General features: G+C 40.6%; 2 protein-coding genes across 2 annotated transcripts; one reads left to right on the top strand and one right to left on the bottom strand.

Annotated features, from left to right (window-relative positions):
* The first annotated feature begins 7,853 nt into the window (after positions 1–7,853).
* Positions 7,854–8,789, top strand: LOC149125907 (olfactory receptor 14I1-like). Its single transcript, XM_089335570.1, has one exon. It carries the CDS (start codon positions 7,854–7,856, stop codon positions 8,787–8,789), a length of 936 nt encoding a protein of 311 aa, XP_089191696.1.
* Positions 8,790–11,148: 2,359 nt separating this feature from the next.
* LOC149125906 (olfactory receptor 14C36-like) lies at positions 11,149–12,098 on the bottom strand. Its single transcript, XM_089334722.1, has one exon. The coding sequence runs from the start codon at positions 12,082–12,084 to the stop codon at positions 11,149–11,151; it is 936 nt and encodes a 311-aa protein (XP_089190848.1). The 5' UTR covers positions 12,085–12,098.
* Positions 12,099–21,860: the final 9,762 nt, after the last annotated feature.

Genomic DNA, 21,860 nt, shown 5'->3' with positions numbered 1-21,860 from the left:
TGAGGGACGACACGTTCCAATCTTGTCTTTATGGCTCCAAATGAGGAATATGTTAAAGGGAAACTCACTCTCTCTTTCTCTCTCTGCCAATTATCCTCCTCAGATTGTGATAATAAAAATGATCCATAATTTAATTAAGTGGTACTTTGTAAGGGAGATGCAGATTTTAGTTATTAATAGGCCTTAGTTTCATTAAAGATGATCCTGTTGCTCGTCAGCATTCGTAAAATACCAAATGTTTGGAATAATTAACCACTATTGTTCACTTAAAAATAACAGTGAAGCAATCCACTCACTCTTCTCTCCTTTCAATATGAGGTATTTGAAAAGTCTGTGTGTATGTGAGAAACGCAACTGCACATGCTACAGCAATGCAGTATATAAAAGGCTGCAGGTTTGTATGTGCCTCTGTGTGCATCTGAGTATGCACACTCCCCAGTAATTTCACAGCCCAGAATCTGTGAGGCCAAATGGTGGACAACAATCATTTGAGATGTGCACCAGTCCCCTGGAATCCACAAATCTGGTGTCCAGAGCATCTACATGTCCTGAAGTTACACCCATCTAATCCTCCCCTTACTCACTCCTTCAATCTCAGAATGAGAGCAGCTCACCTGGACTGGACAGGAGGTTGTGGGTGAGTCAGAGAGAGCGTCACACTGCCCAGCAGTCCCAGCAGATGTTCTCCCATCTCGGACTTCGAGATGCTCCCCAGTTAAACACAAGGCACTGAGTGCCAGACATTCGGAGTGGGGAGAGAAGCTGAACCTCTTTTTATTTCCATTGTGGCAAAGAGCACAGGGAGCCTAGAGGAAACCCTGGCTTCCCAGGTGTCCCCTGGGGCTTCTGTCCTTGCAGGAAATTCACTCTCAGTCCCAGAATATTGTAAATACACTGAGGATGAAAATATCCTTCCCTTATCTTTAATAAGTTAAAAAAGCTACCTTTATATCTGCTCTAAGTGGATTCCCCATTAATTTAATAAACAATTGACTTATTATGTTTTGACAGCCGCTGGCTTGTTCATTTGCTCCATAAACACTCAGTGATGTCTGTGATGTGCCCATGTTTGAGTTACACTGGAGATTCCTTAAGGACGGGAAAAGTCAGAGAAAAACAATGATGCTGGTTTTCATCCACCTCACATAAACTGCATGTGCTATGATACAGCTAAAAATAACCAAAGGACATAAAATAAGCTAATTAATGAAAACATCACCTCATATGCCATTTTTGAGTTGAAAACATTTGAACTCTTTTAAGAACTCTGGAATGTACGATGCATGATTGTTAACGGTCACCAATCTCACAATAACCTCTAACGCTCGGTCTGATTAATTTATCCCCTTATACCATCCACTCCCTTAACCCAGAATCCTATATACTATTCTATTTCTTTATGTTTCTGGATACCACACATAATTGAAATCATTCAGTGTTTGTCCTTCTGTGCCAGGCTTATTTCACTGAGTAAAAGATCCTCCAGGTTATGTTGGAAATGACAGATTTTTTTTTATTGTAAAGGATGAATAACATTCCATTGTCTATATGAGGATACTTCACAAAGTTAGTGGAAAAGTGAGTTAAAAGATGCTTATTATTTTTTTTTGACAGGCAGAGTGGACAGTGAGAAAGAGACAGAGAGAAAGGTCTTCCTTTTCCGTTGGATCACCACCCAATGGCTACTGTGGCTGACGCGCTGCGGCCGGCGCACTGCGCTGATCCAAAGCTAGGAGCCAGGTGCTTCTCCTGGTCTCCCATGCAGGTGCAGGGCCCAAGCACTTGGGCCATCCTCCACTGCACTCCAGGGCCATAGCAGAGAGCTGGCCTAGAAGAGGGGCAACCGGGAAAGAATCCAGCGCCCCGCCCGGGACTAGAACCCGGTGTGCCAGTGCTGTAGGCAGAGGATTAGCCTATTGAGCCGCGGTGCCAGCCAAAAGATGCTTTTTTGGTACCAAAAAAACCTAAACCTAAGTATATGAAAAATTTTCAGATGTTCAAGGAAAATGCAAATTATGAAAAAATGATACACAGATTACAAAGCTTTTTTTCCACCAACATATACATCTTTCAATTTCATTTTCCATGAACTTTGAACGACCCTCATCTATGTTGCCTTTCTTTGTCCGTTCATCTGATGGAAATCAGAAATGAGCTTATGTGTGTGTGACAAAGGCCTAAGGAACTGACATCTACAGTGGTCCAGTATCCTCATCTCAAAGTCATCCCGATAACCTTCCAGGTGCAGCCTAGTATCTGCACTTCAAAAGTCCTGCCCAGATCCTGATGACCTTCCAGGGGTCCTGCCCCTTCTCCCTGGCCTGATAAACATCCTTCCTCTAAGAAGGGACGAGGCCAGTCAGGCTTCCCCTGTCTGATAACTTCAGTGGGAAGAACTCAGAACGGAATTTTTTGTATTTACACCCAACAAGTCCTTGGGTCCGGGAGTAGAAGAAGGAGATGGGGAAGGAAGGCAAGACCCACCCTCTTAAAAACCCCAGCCTAAATGTGAACTGAGCACTCTCTCTCAGGGTCTGTCTGGAGAGGTGCCCATCCAGGCACCTCTTACAGATATCTTACCTCCAGGACAACTTACAGATGTCCCTACCCTAATAAACCTTGCTATTTTGCTTTCCACTACTCTCTGTCTCACAGCTGAATTCTTTTTTGTGCGAAGACAAGGACCCTTTGCTTCTCCGGCAACAAAATTAGACAATTCCCAAATACTACAAGCTTCAAAATTCCATGTGATTCAACAAAGAAATCTGATGAGATCATACATTATATCTATATCTATATCTGTCTATCTATAGACATGAAAATGAAGACAAAACTCATCAGAGTTGTAGTGTGGCACAGGTGAAACTAAGAGGAAAGTTTACAACATTGAACACACATACTAGAAAATTACAAAGATCTAAAATCAATAGTGTACATTTCAACATTAGGAAATGAGAGAAAGGAGAGTCAATTGAATTCCAAGTAAGCAGAAGAAAAGACATAATAAAAACCCATTGAACTTGAAAATTGAAAAACAGAATGAAAAATCAATGTAACAAAAATCTGTCTTTGAAGAGATAATAAAATTGATTAAGCCTCTATTCAGTCAAATGAAGAGAAATCTTTCTTTGATGAAAATTTCTGCCTCTCTCTCTCTCTCTGTGCTGCCCCATACTTTCAGCTCAATTATCACATCCAATTACCACTTGACAAGGTGAAGGTCTGCCTCCCTCTGAGGCCAATGCCCCAGGCTTCTCTCTGGGGTGATCCACTCCAGACTCTGGGGACCCACTCCCTGGGAAGCTCACAGAGAAGATTCTCTCCTTGACGTAGTGTGCAACAGGTAGCTTCCACCTCTGAGCTTGCTTATTAAACGCAGTCGTTTCGTCTCATGGTGAACGGAGGAAGATACCAGAATCACCCCTTTGACCCCACCACTGCAGAAAGTACTCATACGCCAAGAGCCGCATGTTCTTTCAGAAAGGTATTTCTGTTCTTCTGTTTCTCAGAGTTTCATGCAGTAGGGGAACTGGATGTAACTGCACAAGGCTTGTGCAAGTGATCATTTCAAACTTCTAGCAATGAAAACATCATGCCTGATGTTTGATTAGAGCAATTTGATTGTTCTCTTAGTCATGTTCCACACTTGTTCAATGAAGCAAGCAACAGAATAGTGTGGTACATTCAGTTCACTTTGATTTTTATCATTGTAATCAGTGTTGGGGCCTCTATGGCCAGCTTGGGACTGTTCAGCACACAGCTTGTGGGGCAGGCCCATGCCCACAGCCCTTGAAACCGGCAGTGATGGGTGATTCTTGAGGATCAGAACAACAGTGACACGAGTGTGCAAGGAGGCTCAAGTGCAGTTGACATAAATGCCCTCAGTGCTGGCATGGCAGCAGAGGTCATCCGGTCAGTGCCTTTTACTTTTGGGGGCCACTGAAAGTGAAATTTATTTGTAACATCCCCATTTAAATCAGCTCCCTGTAAGCTAACACAGCTAGAATGCAGGTCTCCATCAGTCCCAGCATTCGTCAGATGCTGGTGTGCTCCACCAGCTGCGTGGTCTTGATTTACAGCTCTTGGAGTGAAAGAGCCCATAGGGCAGGTGAACGTGGAGTCTGGATATTCTTAGGTAGTCAAATTGTAGACAGTGGAGCCAGGGGAGGGAAATGACCCCAGGTGAGTCGAAGAGTCCAGGGCTGCTGTTGAGGCTGCTTTTCAGCCTGAGTCTGTGCTGGGGTCCCTTTCAGAGAGGAAGGACTTGGGAGCAGGTTAGAACAGGGGGCTCCCTGTCAGTGCATCTGTGTTACCTGCATGTTGAAGCAGGTGTAGAGCTGAGCCGGGTGCCCTCCCCATCCCCCAGCCCACACCATGCATGTCTTCATGTGTGCATTCCCGGCTTCCTCCACCCTGACACTGTTTGCAGCAGAGTGACTGAGGTACGTTTATCCCAACTAAGTGGACGTGATTATATATGCTACCACTCATTTTTGCTCCTGACGTGAAAAGAATTCCACAGTCACTTATTTGTTCCTCAAAGAGACTGGGATGCAGGAATGTTGGTAAATGTGTAATTCCATGCACTTTGCAGTTAGAAGTAATACAAAGTTTACATTAAATCTGACAGTGATGTATGTATGTATGTGTGCTGAAAGGTACTATGCCTTTTTAATATATGGTTGACTATCAAGTATTTGTTAATGAATATTATCAATGATTTTTCCCATTATTTTCCATAGATGTGTTGTATGAATGTGTACTAGATATAAAATATTTCTACTTGTTTCTCTAAAAACCAATCCTGCATATTCTCAATTCTAAACAGCATACACTTCCAAGAAGTTATTGATTGCATGATAATTTCAATAAATAACAGTAACTATATAGAAACTACATAAAATTATGGGGTAGTTTTCCCTTCTGGAAGCAGGAGGTGATGGAGTTGAAACAGTGGCATGATTTCCATTCTCTAGGTGACTAAGCATGAGAACTGCCCCAAGCTAACCAGGGGGTGGGGCCCTGTTGCTGACTGAGTCTGGGAGCTGTGTGACCACCTACCCTGATGTTGGTGAGGGAGGGGGGCCTAGAGCTACAAGTCTGGATTGTTTGGTTAGGACTCTGAGGACAAACCAAAACCAAATTAGTAACAACGTGCACAGTACTACTTGTTTCACTAAATTCTATTAATAAGTAAATGGCAGGACAAAAATGCTGTTTTTACTATTACACATTGTCAAACAATACACTGGGTAGAAAAACATGAAGAAAGTAGTAAGAATGATGAAGCAAATCTTGCATCAACAACCTCTGTCATGCTTAATCATGTTTTCTGAATTTATCATTTTAATAGGTGAGGTGTTACATAGATTCATGAAGCCAAAAAAAGTCTTATTTATTTTCACTAAATTTTATAAGTGAGTTGAAATGACATCTGGTTTATGACACACAACAGTATTCCAACTGCTTCTTGATACTAATATGCATAATATTAAAATGTGAAATGCCACAAATGTGGGATGAGCAAAAATTATTGTTAATTAATTAACCATTTATTCATCTTTTTGTGCTTGATTTAATATTGTAAATGTTGAGATATTACAGAATAGTTAATGTTCAGTTTTCTACCTGTTTCTCATGGTTTCCTTCCTCTGTCCCGCGTTCACTAATTGGGACCATGCATTCCCTATACCATCTCTTATCTGTGTGCATCCATAACTAATATCTCGCGTTCTGAATGTTGAAACTCACATGACGGAGAACATGCTGTATGGAATTTTCTGTACTGGTGTATGTGGCGCTGCCACACTCAGCATGGCTGCTGTACAGGGACCTGTTCTTATATAAAACAGGGCTTTGGATCCCTTCTCCTCATGAGGGCAGCACACAGCCCTCAATTTGGTAACCTTTACACTTGAGTATATATTTATTAAAGGAGCCACAAAACGTGTATAATGAAAAATTTTCTTACATCAAAACAAATTCTCCCTTAAAAAATTAATTCTTTCTGGGGCTGGTGCTGTGGCACAGTAGTTTAATCCTCTGCCTATGGTGCCGGCATCCCATGTGGGTGCTGGTTCTAGTCCTGGCTGCTCTTCTTCCCATCCATCTCTCTGCTATGGCCTGGAAAGGCAGTGGAAGTCCTTGGGCCCCTGCACCCATGTGGAAGACCAGGAATAAGTACCTGGCTCCTGGCTTCGGATTGGTGCAGCTCCAACCATTGTGGCCATTTAGGGAGTGAACCAACAAAAGGAAGACCTTTCTCTGTCTCTCCCTCTCACTGTCTGTAACTCTACTTCTCAAAAATTAAAATCTTAAAAAAGTTATTTCTTTCTTTCATATCAGAAGATTGCAGGTTTGTGTCCTGCCGCGGTTGCCACCAAAAAAAATTATTTCTTTTTTTTTGAATCATTAAAATGAGAGAGAGAGAGAGAGAGAGAGAGAGAGAGCAAGTGCTTCTCTCTGCTGACTCACTAAACAAATGACCACCAGGGCCTGAACTGGTCCAGGTGCAATGCTAGAGCTGGGAACTCAATCTGGGTTTCCCAAGGGGTATCAGGAACCCAATAGCCTGAGCTAACACTGCCACCTTCCAAGGCCTGCATTTCCAGGAAGGTGGAGCCAGGAGTGGGAACCAGGAATTGAACCCAGGTTCTCTGATGTGGAACACAGGTGTCTTTACACTAAGGTAAAATCATACTTTTTAAATTAGGTTTTCCATAAACTTTTTTATTATATAAAACAGTGAGTACAAAACAGCATGCTTTAAAGTTTTGATTTTGATTTCCCTACCTACTAAGGTTGGACACACGTTTTAATTGGTTATTGATCTGCTATCTGCTGGTTCACTCCCCAAATACCTGACACGGCCCAAAATGAAGCAAGTTGAAGCCAGGAGCCCAGGTCTCAATCAGGGGACCCATGTACTTGAGCCATCACATGTTACCCCCCCAGGGTGCACACTGCAGGAAGGTGGAATTGGCAGATGAGCTGAGACTCAAACCCAGACACTCTAATATGGGATGGAGGTGCCCCAAGTAGTTCCTTGACTGCTGCAACTGACCTTTGCCCCAAGTTCATTGTTTCTGCTATGCCTCTGTTTCTCCTGCTGAATGAGAATAATAATCTCAATTCCTTGTGCCATTATGAATATTACTTGAGTTTAATGTATGCACAGTACAGATAGTAGCATCTGGCATGCAGAAGGTTCTACACAAGAGTTATGGCATCATAACTATTACTATTGTTGTGTCTAGTGCATGGACACAAAATCCATTTGACTCTCTCCAAAACAGAACTATTAACAATATGGCTTAAGGTCACATTTGGTATTCTTTCCTTTCCTTGAATCATAAATCTCATTGTAAAGCGACATGCTGCCGAGGTTATTCAACAAACACCTAGAGCTCACCGACTGCCCAGGATGTGTAGTTACAGCTACAACTACACCTTTTGCACTAAAACATCACTCAGAAACTTGTACAAAAGGCAGATTATTGAGTATCTCCCACAAATTCTTATTTGGTTTATTGGCAATGGAACCCGAGAACCTACTTTTTTTTATACAAACATCCTAGTTGATTGGATGGAGGAATTTCTTAGCTTGTGTTTGAAAAGCACTGCATAGCAGATCACTGACACTAAATGACAGCTTTTAAAGATTAGTTACTCGATTCTTAGTCTTTAGCTCTCTAAACCTTACAAAGCTTATAAAACAATCTGCCAACATCCCACTTGCTTTAGGAGTATGGAAGATGACCAACAGATTTGATTTGTTGACTTGGTTTTTCTTTGTCTCATTTAAAATGGTCATGCTTTCTTCTCAACAATCAGAACACGGGTCCCCCTGCCAGATGAACAATCTCACGGATGTGGCAGAATTCCTGCTCATGGGCTTTTCTGAAGTCTGGGCCCTACAGATTCTGCACGCGGGGCTGTTTCTGCTGCTTTATCTGGCAGCACTGGTGGGGAACCTACTCATTGTGACAGTCATCACGCTGGATCACTATCTGCACACGCCCATGCACTTCTTCCTGAAGAACCTCTCCTTTCTGGATTTGTGCTACATCTCAGTCACCGTGCCCAAGTCTGTCCACAGCTCCCTGATGCACAGCAGCTCCATCTCTTATCTTGGCTGCATGGCTCAAGTCTATTTTTTCTTTGCCTTTGCCTCTGCTGAGCTGGCCTTTCTCACTGTCATGTCCTATGACCGCTACCTTGCCATTTGCCGCCCCCTCCAGTATGGAGCTGTGATGACGGCAGGGAAATGCTGCCAGATGGCAGTGACTGCCTGGCTCAGCTGCTTTTCCTACGCAGCAGTGCACACTGGAAACATGTTTCAGGAGCCTATTTCCAGATCCAACAGCATCCACCAGTTCTTCTGTGACATCCCCCACGTGCTGGCCCTGGTGTCCTGTGAGGTTTTCTTTGCAGAGTTTGTTGCACTAGCTCTCAGCTCGTTCTTGGTGATGCGCTGCTTTGGTCTCATGATCACCTCTTACTTCCACATCTTCTCCACGGTGCTCAGAATCCCTTCAGGAGAGGGTCGAGCAAAAGCCTTCTCCACTTGCTCCCCACAGCTGGCTGTCACCGTGCTCTTCCTCAGCACCGGGCTCTTTGCTGCCTTAGGGCAAGTTGCCAAATCTTCATCCTTTCAAGACCTGGGAATTGTTCTGGCATACACAGTTCTGCCTCCTGTTCTGAATCCCATCATATACAGTCTCAGAAATAAGGAGATAAAAACAGCACTGTGGCGGCAATTTTGGAAGATACACCCTCTGCCATTGTAGGACTTCTGGTCTTTGCTGTAGAAGGTTTATGATAAAAGATGTAACGATCCTAAATACATGATGACAAATGATGAAAAAGCTGCTGATTCCAATTTGGAAGATTGCTAAATTAACAGAAAATCATCCATTTTATTCTGAATTTCCAATGTAAAAGAATCCAAGGTTATGTGCACAATTTCATTTCTAATAATTTATAATTATGCTTTCCATAACTCATTGATCAATATTTTCTAAATATTATCTTTTAATATTTCACTTTATTTTCAAATAGGCAAAAATGTAAAACTACAATGTATTTGTTTTAAATTTATTTACTTATACTCAAAACTTCAGTGTAGCTAACAAATATGAGCTGTATATATTTACACTATACAATTTGATGCTTTGACACATCGACCCACTACAGATTATTACATCAGGATACTTAAAATATCCATTAACTCATGTACTTGTTATGGGGGGACAGAACTTGAAGATCTCTATTATCAGCTCTCAAGTATTTGGTACACTGATAACTGCTGTTACCATGTTGCACATACAGTCCCAGAACACATTCATCTGTCTAATTGGAATGACTGTGGTTCTGATATGCATTTCCTTGATGACTAATGATGTTGACAGATTTTGTTTCCATGCATCTATTAATTATTGACATGTCTTTTTTTGGGAAGTGTATATTCAGATCATTGGTCCATTTGAATGAATTAAATACTTACTGTTGAATTGCTTGAGTTCTTACAGTTTTTAGCTTATAGATTCATCACCTTGATTAAACTTATTTCCAATATTATAATTTTGAAGCTATTGTAAGATAATATTTGATTTCTTTTTTGGATAATATAGTGCTAATGTGTAGAAAAACTAGTGATATTTGTATGCTGATTTTGTGTCCTGCAATATGACTGAATTCATTTATAAAATTAACATTTTTGGCAGAATCTTCAGGAATTTCTATATATAAAATTATATTGTGGGGCCAGCACTGTAGCGCAGTAGTTTAATGCCCTGGCCTGAAGCACCTGCATCCCATATGGGTTCTGGTTTGAGTCCCAGCTGCTCTGCTTCCTATCCAGCTCTCTGCTATGGCCTGGGAAAGAAGTAGAAGATGGCACAAGTCCTTGGGCCCCTGTAGCCATGTAGGAGACCGAGGGGAGGCTCCTGGCTCCTGGCTTCGGATCGGTGCATCTCCGGGCACTGCGGCCAACTGGGAATGAACCATCGGATGGAAGACCTCTCTCTCTCTCTGTCTCCCTCTGTCTCTCTCTGCCTCTTCTCTCTCTGTGCAACTCTTTCAAATAAATAAAAAATAAATCTTTACAAAAAATTATATTGTTTCCCAACAGAGATTATTTAATGTCTCTTATTTATTTCTCTTATCTAATTGCTCTACCTGGGTCTGTTGCTGCCATGTTGAATAGCAGTGGCAAAAGGGGCATCCTCAACTTGTTCCTGATATGAGAGGAAAAGCTTCAACTTTTCACATTTGAGTAAGATGGTAACCATGGACTTGGGATTCACGAGAGGGCTTCAAAATGTTCATGAAAACAGGGAACTGAAAGATAAAGTTTATTTTGGGCTGAAAAATTTTGAAAATCATGTATGATTTTTCACAACAGATTAGAGTATTACTTTTTCTTTAAATTATATTTTAGGTTTCAATTCTTTTGGATTTAAACACTTAAATTGCTTTGACTGAGTATCATGTTATTTTTATAGTTACACTATATTGAATAAACCAGATTTTATGCCTGAGAAGTCACTCCTTTATTAAGTTTTCTTTTGAGAAATTATAAAAATTACTAAATATTTGATGAATCATAGGTGTACCTATTCCAAAATTATTTGGAATCAATATATTGTTTCATATCCATCCATTAACATGTGCAAATGCTACAAAATGCTATAATTCCTGGAAGAGCAATGGAAAGGTTAAGCAATACACTCATAATTACAAGAATGATCACTCTGGTTTCAGTAGAATAACTGGGTGTGGGCAATATAGCACACAGAAACCAGACCAGGAGTGTTTATTTATTTGAAAGGCAGAGACACAGAAACGGACAGACAATTATCAGAAACTGGAATTGAAGCAGAGCTAGGACTTGAACCTAGACACTCCAACGTGGGATGTGGGCATCCCAAATGGCAGCTTAACTGATCCACCAAACTCCCATCTTCCATAGACGTAAATATGAATATAGATACAGGTATAGATAAGGATAAAGATATAGATATAGGTATAGATTTAGATACAGATATATATATAGAGAGAGAGAGAGATAGAGAGAGAGAGAGACAGATATAGATACATATAAGTTTGAATCTCAGTGACTTCCCAGTATAAATCTAAAGTAGATCCCTATAATTTTCTAAAATAAAACTTCTGTAGTATTCTTTTCCTTATAGCTCCCTTTATCTGTTGGTTTCTAAGACTGTAGATGACAGGATTCAAGAATGGAGGAACAACAGTGTAGAATACAGAAAGAATTGTGCCCTGAACCATTTCAGAGGTCACAGAGGGCCTCAGATATACACAGGCGCCAGAGCTCAGGAAGACAAACACCACAAGGATGTGTGGGACACAGGTGGAAAAGGCCTTTCCTTGCTCTCGGGCTGGAAACTTGAGCACGGTGGAGAATATACGAACATATGACATGGTGATGAAGATGAAGCAGCCACCAACAACTAGCACGACAGAGAGCAGGAGTAAGAGCTCACTGCTGAAGGTGTCAGAGCAGGAGAGGCTGAGCAGAGAGGGGATGTCACAGAAGAACTGACGGACCACGTGGGACTCACAGAAGGGCAGCTGGAACGTGTAGCCAGTGTGCACGCCTGCATAGATGAGGCCACTGAGTAGGGAAGCCAGGGTCATCTGTACACAGAATCGGTCATTCACGGTAGTGGAGTAGTGAAGAGGCTGGCAGATGGCCACATAGCGGTCCCAGGCCATGGTGGTGAGAAACAGCACCTCCACATATGCACAGTAGATGACCAAGAATATCTGAGTTGCACACCCAGCCACTGAAATGGCCCTGTTGTCAGTGAGGGAGTTGACACAGGCATTGGGGACAGTGACAGAAATGTAACACATGTCCAAGATGGAGAGGTTCCTGAGGAAGAAGTACATGGGGGTGTGAAGGCTCCAGTCCACAGTGGTGACGGTGACAATGAGCAGGTTCCCCAGCAGGGTGCCCAAGTATGTTAGTAGGAATAACATGGTGAGCAGGATCTGAATCTCTCGTGTGTCAGCAAAGCCCTCAAGGAGAAACACAGTCACCACAGTGGAATTGGCCATTTTCTGGAAAGCCTGGTTGATCTGGAAAAAAAAAAAAAGGTCACAAAAGATGGGAACCATAGCTAAATAATAATTATCAGCTAATCAACAAAGTGACCTAAACACTTTCCTTGATAATGTTTACTTCTATTTAATGTACCTAACCTATGTAATACAACTAACAAGTCCATTTTTTCACCTTTTAAATCTGCCTACATTCTTACCACTCTGAAGTAGTTATCATTTAAAGGTGCTAAAAAGGATGGGGTACTCCAATCCGATTATATAGGAGTGAGGCCCAGCCCTGCTACTCAGTTTCCACACTAACAACCAACCCATAATTTTCACTGTTTTAATAAAGGGTGAACTGGTTACTACTGGCATGTTCCTCTGAGGAAAACATGTGCGTAAGTCAGGAAGAATTAATACCAGTCTTTTAAAGACTCTTCCAAAGAACATAAAAGAGGGAATACTTTGAAACTCACTTTAATGACACCAGCATCATGCAGTGTCAAAGCCAGACAAAGGCATCACAACAAAACAAAACACAGATGAATATCCTTGAGAGACATTCATACAAAAGCCCCTGGCTTGAAAGGAAGTTTCAACATAAGCAAGCCAATCGGTGTGATTCACAACATTATCAGATTGAAGGATAAAAGTCACACAATAACCTGAATAAATGCTGAAACACATTTCATAAAATTTAACTTTTCATAATAAAATTTTGTTAACAAATTATGTATAGAAGAATCTTTGTCCCCCACAATAAAGATCATTTTAGAAAAGCTCACAACTAACATCATACTCAATAATGAAAAAATGAAAACTTCTCTCTAAAATTTGGCAAGGATACATATTCTCACCACTTTTATTCAAAGTAATACTAGAAGTCCATTCCAGAGCAATTAGACATGAGAAACAAATGAAAGGTGTCAAAGTGGAAAGGAAAAAATAAAGTTATATGAGCAAATGTGGAAAACTCTGAAGACTTAACAGACACAAAAAAACTGCTTTGAGAAAAATGAACTCAGAAAAACTGTGAGATACAAAATTTATATATATATACACATATATATTGCATTTCTGTATATGAACAACAAAATGTTCAAAAAGGAAGTCAGGAAAACAACCACTTTTCCAAAAGCATCAAACATAATAAATCACTAAAAAATAAACTTAACCAGCTGAAGTAGTTCTGCACTGATAAGTGTAAATACCAATAAGTGAATAAAAACACACAAATATAGGGAAAGGCATCCCTTGTTCATAGAAGTAAGTAATAATTTGTTACAATGACCAGTTTAAAAAGCTACACACAATGCAGCCCCTAAAAATATTAACCCAACATTTTTTATACAAACAGAAATAAAACCTAGAGTTAATATGGAACCCAAAAAATCTTGACAGAAATTTTCAGCAAGAAGAATTAAACTGGAAGCACTATATTTCCCTAATAAAATTTTTTGAGTGATGAAGCCACAGTCATAAAAATATGATACTGTCTTAAAAAACAAGCATCTGGACCAACAGAATAAATAGTGTGTCCAGAAATAAATCCACATCTATGTGGCTAACTGATCTTCCACAAAGGTGCTGAGAGCACACACTGGTGGAAGGACATATCATCAATTAATGATGTTGGGAAAACTCAGTATGCACACATAGAAGAATGAGATTGAACCCTTACATGCACACACACTCAACGTGAAATAGATTAAACATCTAAACATAGGACAGAAAGCTGTAAATTCTAATGTGTGTTCTGCCTAGCCAATATGATCTATTTATGTTTATAATAAGGTCCATAGTTTATTTTAAATGTAATTAGAACATTTGGGTTCTTGTGTACTTGAGCTGATTTTAAGAATTAGAGTACACATCTGCTCTTAATACCCCATTAAGTGAAACTCGATGAAGGGCGGGATAGGAGAGGGAGTGGGAGTGGGAGAGGGGAGGGCCACGGGAGGGAGGGAGGTTGGGGGGGGAGCCACAACAATACAAAAGTTGCACTTTGTAAATTCACATTTATTAAATTAAAAAAACTATATAACAAACAAAAAAAAGAAAAAGAAAAAAAAGAACTTAATACTTTACCATTTTAGTATTTTTTATGTTCTACTTAAAACTATTGGTTGAACTCTGTAATTAATACACAGTTACTCTTAGGTGTTTAATTAATGCTATAACTAGTACTCAAATAGTATTTTACACTTTGTGTTTCTGTGTGGGTGCAAACTGTTAAAATATTTACTTAATATTTGCTAAATTGATCTTCTGTATATACAGATAATTGAAAATTAATCTTGATGTGATTGGAAGGGGAGAGGGAGTGGGAGAGGGGAGTGTTGTGGGTGGGAGGGAAGTTATGGGGGGGTGGAAGCTATTGTAATCCATAAGCTGTACTTTGGAAATTTATGTTCATTAAATAAAATTAAATATAAATAAAAAAACAATACCCCATTAGGGATGAAACTATCAGGATCTCTTAAGTTGAAATAAGTGAACAAAGGCACTATGAATCCCTTTATTTTGATTTTGCAACAAAACCAACTTAAAGGCTTTTAGCATTAGTTTTCTCGTGATGGTCAAATATAGTGACAGAATTCAAAGGAACAAGTTTTTAAAAATATAAAATTTGTATTCTCATTTTTAGCTAAGTGATCATTTAGCCTTCATCACATATCTCTTTTTTGGAATGGGCACTGTATGCATTCAATGATTTTCAAACATGTATTTTGACCATAACAAAAAAAATATCAAAAAGATATGAAAGCAAGCCTTGAAGATTCAGCTAGGAATAAAGTCCATATATAACTACTGGCAAAAACGAATGCAATCCCATAAAATCGTGTCCAAAGTAATATCTTTAAAAAACTTTATATATGTGTACACACACATACATGCATTTATACATATATATATATAAATACACATATATCAACCACTTGCATGTTGTTGTTTTACTATTGATATCTTCAGTCTTTTCTGGAACTCCTGTACACATAGTCTCTGAACGTCTTGTAAGCAAATGGTAAACAAAGGTTCAAAAATTTTGAATCAGTGAAGATGGCATAAAGATAAAATGATAAGCTATAGGTAGGTTCCATATGTCGGACATGAATCTGTCACATTCTCTAATATCATTGTGGACATCTGAAATGACAGCAACTACTATAAAATAAGTAGCAAGATTTCTGTTCCTTTAAGGAAATTACTAATTGTTTCACATGAAACCATAAGTTGGGTTTCTGCACTGACCCTCTCCAACTGTACTTTTAACTGGAATTCCATTTCTATTTCTAAAGAGAAAACAATATTGCAAAGTGAAACAAAAAAAAATCTCCAGGAAATCAAAGTGTGAATGAGAGGGAACTATCAAAGGAGGACATTGTCAACAGGAATCACAGTGTTCTCACCCTTAGGTATTGTCTGTGATTGTCTTAGAGATGCGAATTAAGGTTTCTCTTGTTAACTTCTAGTCAAGGACTCAAAGCCAGCTCCCCAGATTGTCCATGCTTACAGCATTTGAGAATGCTTTCAGAAGAATCAAGGACACTCACCTTTTATAAGTGGGGCAGCTGTGATTTCCTGTGCACCTCCAGCAAAGCCCTTGGGAAAACAGTCCTTCCCATGCAGTAACAGCAGGCTGCCCAACGGAGATTTCAGACAGGAAACTATCTCCAGAGCACAGGTGAAATGGAGCCAATTAAAATTTGATAATGGACACAAGGACTGAACAGCTAGAGGTGGTGTTACCAGTGAATATGTGTAAATGGTTATTAAGCTAATGAACTAGAAAAACTAGAGAACGTAAATACATATTTGTCATTTGAAATATTGGGGGCATCTGTGCAGACCTCAGAGACATTGTCCTCTATTTTAAGCAACCCCATTCTCTATTGATAACACACACACATACACACTGCTGTGCTCAGCTCTGAGAGAAAGTCAGAGGAATGGATGGAAATCATTCCTCTGAAAACTTTAAGATACATAAATATATTCATCAGAAAGGCAGGGTATGAACAACTGCCATATATCATGGGCCACTACAACACTGAGATTAACAGTATGATGTCTAGTAGCCATTTCTACATTCAAACCCCAGCTGTCCCTCTGCAGTTTTGAGGATTTGGAAAATTGTTTTCTATTTTACTCTCTAAGCCTCCATTTTTAAGATGTTCATTAGGGACATTATAAGAATCACATATGTTAAAAAAACATAAATTGAGTAACTACCACACATTTTTTAAAGTCTGTGTATTAATAATTGTTGTAGTTTAACACCTTTTTTTAAGATTTATTTTTATTTATTTAAAGACAGAGTTACAGACAGAGGTAGAGCCAGAGAGAGGGAAAGAAGCCTTCCATCTACTGGTTCACTCCCCAAATGACTGCAGTGGCCAGAACTGAGCTGATGTGAAGCCAGGGGCCAGGAGCTCCTTCCATGTCTCCCATGTGGGTGCAGGGGCCCAAGGACTTGGGCCATCTTCTACTGCTTTCCCAGCACATAAAAGAGAGCTGGATTGAAAGTGGAGCAGCCAGGACTTGAACTAGCATCCATATGGGATGCTGGTGCTGCGGGCTGGGGCTTTAACCAACTGCGCCACAGTGCCGGCTCCAACACCTATATTTTTTATTTATTTATTTATTTATTTATTTATTTATTTTAATTTGAAAGCCTGAGAAATAGAGACAGAGACCCACAGACATGGATCTCCCATCCTTTGCTTTCTTCTTAACAGCTACAGATGGGCCAGGCTGCATCCCATATGGAGTGTCTGGGTTAAGTCCCAGCTCCATTCCCGATTCTAGGTTCCTGCAGCCCTGAAAGGCAGGAGATGATGACTCAAACAGTTGGGTTCTTGCTACCCACATAGGAAATTCAGATGGAGTTCTGGGCTCCTGGCTTTGACCTGGCCCAGACCCAGCTGTTGTGGGCAACTGGGGTGTGGATGGAAGATCCCAGACTGTGTGTCTGTATGTCTTTCTATCCTCTCTCTGCCCTTCAAATAAATAAAATAATATATGAAAAAATCAATCCCCGAATGATATGGTAATGCACTTTCATACATTTGATTTATTTATAAGGAAAACTGTTTTTGTAAATAGCAACATTTCCCAAAATATGAATATCATGATTGTTGTACATATCAAGTGATTCTACCATTCAAACTATTCACTCCCTTCCATCACTACAGGACCTGTTGGTTTGCAAAGCTGCTTCACATATGAGATCTTATTTGAACCCATGAGAAGGTAGATTCAGTTGAATAAGAGGTGGAGCAAAGAAGAGAACTTCATTTTTCTCATTCCAAGTCCAGTGGGGATATGAACCACCAGAAAAGACTTTAGGGGGAACTGTTCATTTAGCATAGGCTACGATTAACCTGCAGAAAAGGCGATCCCAACTTCTCCATGACTTAGAAACCACAAGGATTTATCTCCTGCTCACTCAAATTCTCACAGTGGCTTTTCTGAGGGAACTGGCCTCCATATAGTGACACAGTGCCCCATCTCTGCCCTTTAACAGCTGCCTGAGAGTCCCTTCTCACATGGGAAGGCTGCCTTCAAATGAAAGAGTTTGAGTGCTCACCCATGCCCTGGTCAAGCAGGGCCATGAGAGTAGTTCTGGCCCAGTCTGTGAGGGTAATGGACACATGCCGTTTCTCAGTCATTTGATCTTAATCAAAAAATCTCTGCCACATACGACACAGTGAAGAAAGGTGGGGTTTGCAGAAATAAGAGTAAAGTACTCAAGAACATATATAGTGACCGGTGCCGTGGCGTAGTGGGTTAAAATGACACCATGGCAGTTTCTAGTCTTGGCTACTCCACTTCCTATCCAGTTCCCTGCTAATGCGCAAGGAAACAGTGGAGGGTAACCCAAGTGCTAGGGACCCTGACCCTCATGGGAGACCTAGAAGAAGCTGCTGGCTTCATCCTGGCCCATCCCCTGCCAATGCAGTCATTTGGGGAGTGAACCAGCAGATGGAAGACCTCTCTCTCTGGCTCTCCCTCTATTTCTCTCTTGTTCTCTGTTACTCTCCCTTTCAAATAAATAGAATAAGTTAACACAATTTTTAAAGAACATATATAACAATGACATACAAGATTATACCTGAGTCTTTCAAGCTCATAACCCTGCTTTCTCAGAGTCTGAGTATCTGATTCTGACAATAATGCTGTAAGGAAGTTATCATAGCCTTTTGAAAATACTGGGAGTTTACATTTACACTAGCAGTGAAGATACCACAACCTGCATTAGAGTGTCTGGGTTCAATTGCCAGCTCTGGCTGCAGACTCAGTTTCCACTAGAGAAGACTGGAGGCAGCAGAAGATGGCTCAAGTAGTGGAGTTCCTGCCAACCATCTACAAGGCCTGTATTGAGTTCTTGGTTCCTGACTTTGAGCTGGCCTAGTCCTGGACTTTAAGAGCATTTCAGGAACTGACAAGCACTATGCCACAGCACCGGCGCCAACAGCTCATTTCTTTAGCACTGAATAACCTTTCACTGTCCAGATGTACCACAATTTATTTATCCATTCACCAACTGAACAACCACCTGATTGTGTCCAAGTTTTGGCAATTAAAAATAAGACTGCAGGGCAGGCTCTGTGGCATTACCAGGTAAAGCTGCTGCCTGCAGTGCTGGCATCCCAGATGGACACCAGTTCAAGACCTGGCTGCTCCACTACCAATCCATCTCTCTGCTATGGCCTGGGAAAGCAGTAGAGGATGACCCATGTCCTTGGGCACCTGTACATCCATGGGAGACCCAAAAGAAGCTCCTGACTCCTGACTTTGGATCGGCACAGCTCTGGCCATTGCAGCCATCTGGAGAGTAAACCAGTGGATGGAAGATTCTCTCTCTCTCTCTCTCTCTCTCTCTCTGCCTCTGCTCTTCTGTAACTCTGTCTTTCAAATAAAATAAATAAATCTTTAAAAAAAATAGGACTCCCAGAAATATTCATATCAGGTATCTGAGTGGATGTAGCATTTCAAATCCTTTAGGTAAATACTAAGGGGCATAATTATTGGAGCATATGGTAAGATTATGTCGTTGAAACTATCGAACTGCCTTGCAAAATGGTTGCAGTATTTTGCATTCACAGCAGCAACAAATGAGAGTTCCTGTTGCTTTGGATTCTCACCAGCATTTGATGTTGTCAATGTTACAAAGTTTGGCTATTCTAAAATATGTATAATAGTAGCTCATTGTTTTAATCTTTACTCCCTGGTTACTTATTATGCTGAGTATCTTTTCATGTGTTAATTTGCATTCTGTATAATATTTATGGTAAAATGTATGTCGAGGGTTTTCATCCATTTTGTAAAATTCAGTTGTTTTCTTATTGTTGAGTTTAGGAGTACTTCTGTATTTTGTAAAATATTCCTGTGTAAACTAAATCTCTTGCAAATATTTTCTTCTAGTTTGGTGAAGTCTTTCAGAGTAAAAAATGATTTTAATGAAGTCCAATTTATCAATTTTTTCTTTCATGGAATATATTTACTGTTGGATTTTAAAAGTCATTGCCAAATCTAGGGTCATCTAGACCTTTTCCTGTTTACTTCTAGGAGTCTAACAGTTTCAAGTTTTACATTTATTTCTGTGATCCATTTTAAGTTATTTTAACATAATTTTTGTATTCACACTCATTTTTAATCTTTGACTTGCAAATAATAGTTGTACATATTTGTGGGGTACAATGGGATGTATGATTGAGGTATATTGTATAATGATCAAATCTAATAATTGGCATATCCACCACCATAAGCATTTATTTATTTATTTGAGATGAGAGCATTCAAATCTTCTTTCTAGCTGCATTGAAATGTACAATGCATTATTGCTGACTAAAGTTATTCTACCTATGTTTTACTGTACAGAATTTCTCCCATATGACTGTAATATTCTATCTACTGAACAACCTCTCTCTATACTCTTCCTCAAATCCTCCCCTGATAACCAGTGTTCTGGTCACAATTTCTATGAGATCAATGTTTTTCAAAATTCCACATGACTGAAAACATGTCTTTCTATGCCTGGGTAATTTTACTGCACATTGCATCTTCTGGATTCATCCATTTTATTGCAAATTTAGAGTATTCCATCCTCTTTCGCAGCAGAATAATCATGCCATCGTGTGTATGCCACAGTCTCATATTCATTCATTGATGGATATTTCAGTGGATGGCATCTGCACCTATTGGCTGAAACGAGCAGCGCTGTGATGAACATGGAAGCGGAAGAGAGGGAAGGACCGACCTCCAGGACAGTGACCAAGGGAGAACTCTGAACTCCACCACAGAGCCACAGCTACTGTAGATAGCATAGGAACTGGAGATGGCCACACATGGAGGAGAAAGAAGGGCACAAGTTCAGTTGTGATCCTGGATCCAGCCAGCCAGGAGGACTCTGCTATACCAGGGAAAGGCAAACAGGAAAGCCCCAGCCACGGCCACCATCACTTCAGACTGGCACGCTTGAGTACAAGAGAATCTCCACATCCTCAAAGACTTTAAATCCAGTATTGGGCACTCATGACTCATTTGCTTCAGAGAAGGAGCTCACAAGGATTCCCCCCATTCCCCAGAACATAGGTTACTAAAGCATAGGGCCAATACCAGGACAAGGCCACTGCAAAGTCTAGACTGACCTAGGGGCCAGGAGGCAGCCCAGGCATAACAGTTGCCACCTGAAAAAGCCCAGCACCACTTGCCTGAGGACAGGCCCCACTCCAACCTGCAGCTTCAGGACAGTGGCTGCCACTGCAATGAGACCAGGAGCTACAGTTGGCATTGTAGCACAGTGAGTTAAGCCACTGCTTGCAATGCTGGCATCCCATATCCATGTGCAGGTTCAAGTCCCAGCTGCGTTGTTCCTGATCCAGCTTGCCGCTAATGTGGCTGAGAAGGCAGTAGATGATAGGCAGAGTGTTTGGGCCTCTGCCACTCATGTGGTAAACCAGAATGGAGTCCCTCTTCCATGGAATTAACCTGGCCAAGTCCTGGTTGTTTTAACCATTTGAGGAATGAACCAGCAGATGGAAGATCTCTCCCTCCATCATACACCCTGTGTGTGTGTGTGTTTGTGTGTGTGTGTCCCTCTCTCTGTGTTGTTTTGCCTTTCAAGTAAATAATCTTTTTTTTTAAAAAAAAAAAAAGACCCACGCAGTGTACACGCTCAACTCTGCAGGACCTGAAAACATGGGCATCTGCAAACCCACTTCAGAGTCACACCACCACCTTCACAGACATGTGCAGCCCAGACTATGGAGACCTGATAGACACCACTAATGCTGACAACAGCTGAAGAAATCGCAGAGCGGCTACCTGACTTTTACAAAGACAATGCACCTCCCCAACAGGCTCCTGACACCTCATCTAAAAGAAAATGTTTCTTCCTATCAAGCTTTCTCCATGCAATTGGAAGAAGTATTATACCAGATGCACAGACATCAACCTGGGGTTACAAGAAGCATGAAAAAGCAACAACTATTTACTTCCAAAGAGAAGCAATAGTTCTCCAGAAACAGAACATGAAGGAACTCTATAAAATGCCTGAAAGGGGAATGCAAAACAAGGTTCCCAAGGAAACTCTGAGATGTGCAAGAGAACATGGGTGGACAATTCAATGAAATGAGAAAAACAGTTCAGGTGTATGGAAGAGTGTGCTGAAGAAGGGCTTTTTTTTTTTTTAAGCAATGTAGCACATCATCTGTAATGTTATTTTACTTTTATCGATTTTCAGCTTGAAGATGAGAATCTGAACAAAAACAAGGACGGGAAGG

The sequence above is a fragment of the Oryctolagus cuniculus genome, chromosome 6 (genome assembly GCF_051225735.1).
Source record: "Oryctolagus cuniculus isolate XC-2025 breed Fujian yellow rabbit chromosome 6, ASM5122573v1, whole genome shotgun sequence".
NCBI lineage: Eukaryota > Metazoa > Chordata > Mammalia > Lagomorpha > Leporidae > Oryctolagus > Oryctolagus cuniculus.
Note: the sequence above shows the minus strand (reverse complement) of the source record. Positions and strands in the feature narration are given on the sequence as shown.

Coding starts and splice junctions, on each gene's coding strand:
- LOC149125907 (XM_089335570.1), top strand. CDS start 7,854: ATGAACAATCTCACGGATGTGGCAGAATTCCTGCTCATGGGCTTTTCT.
- LOC149125906 (XM_089334722.1), bottom strand. CDS start 12,084: ATGGCCAATTCCACTGTGGTGACTGTGTTTCTCCTTGAGGGCTTTGCT.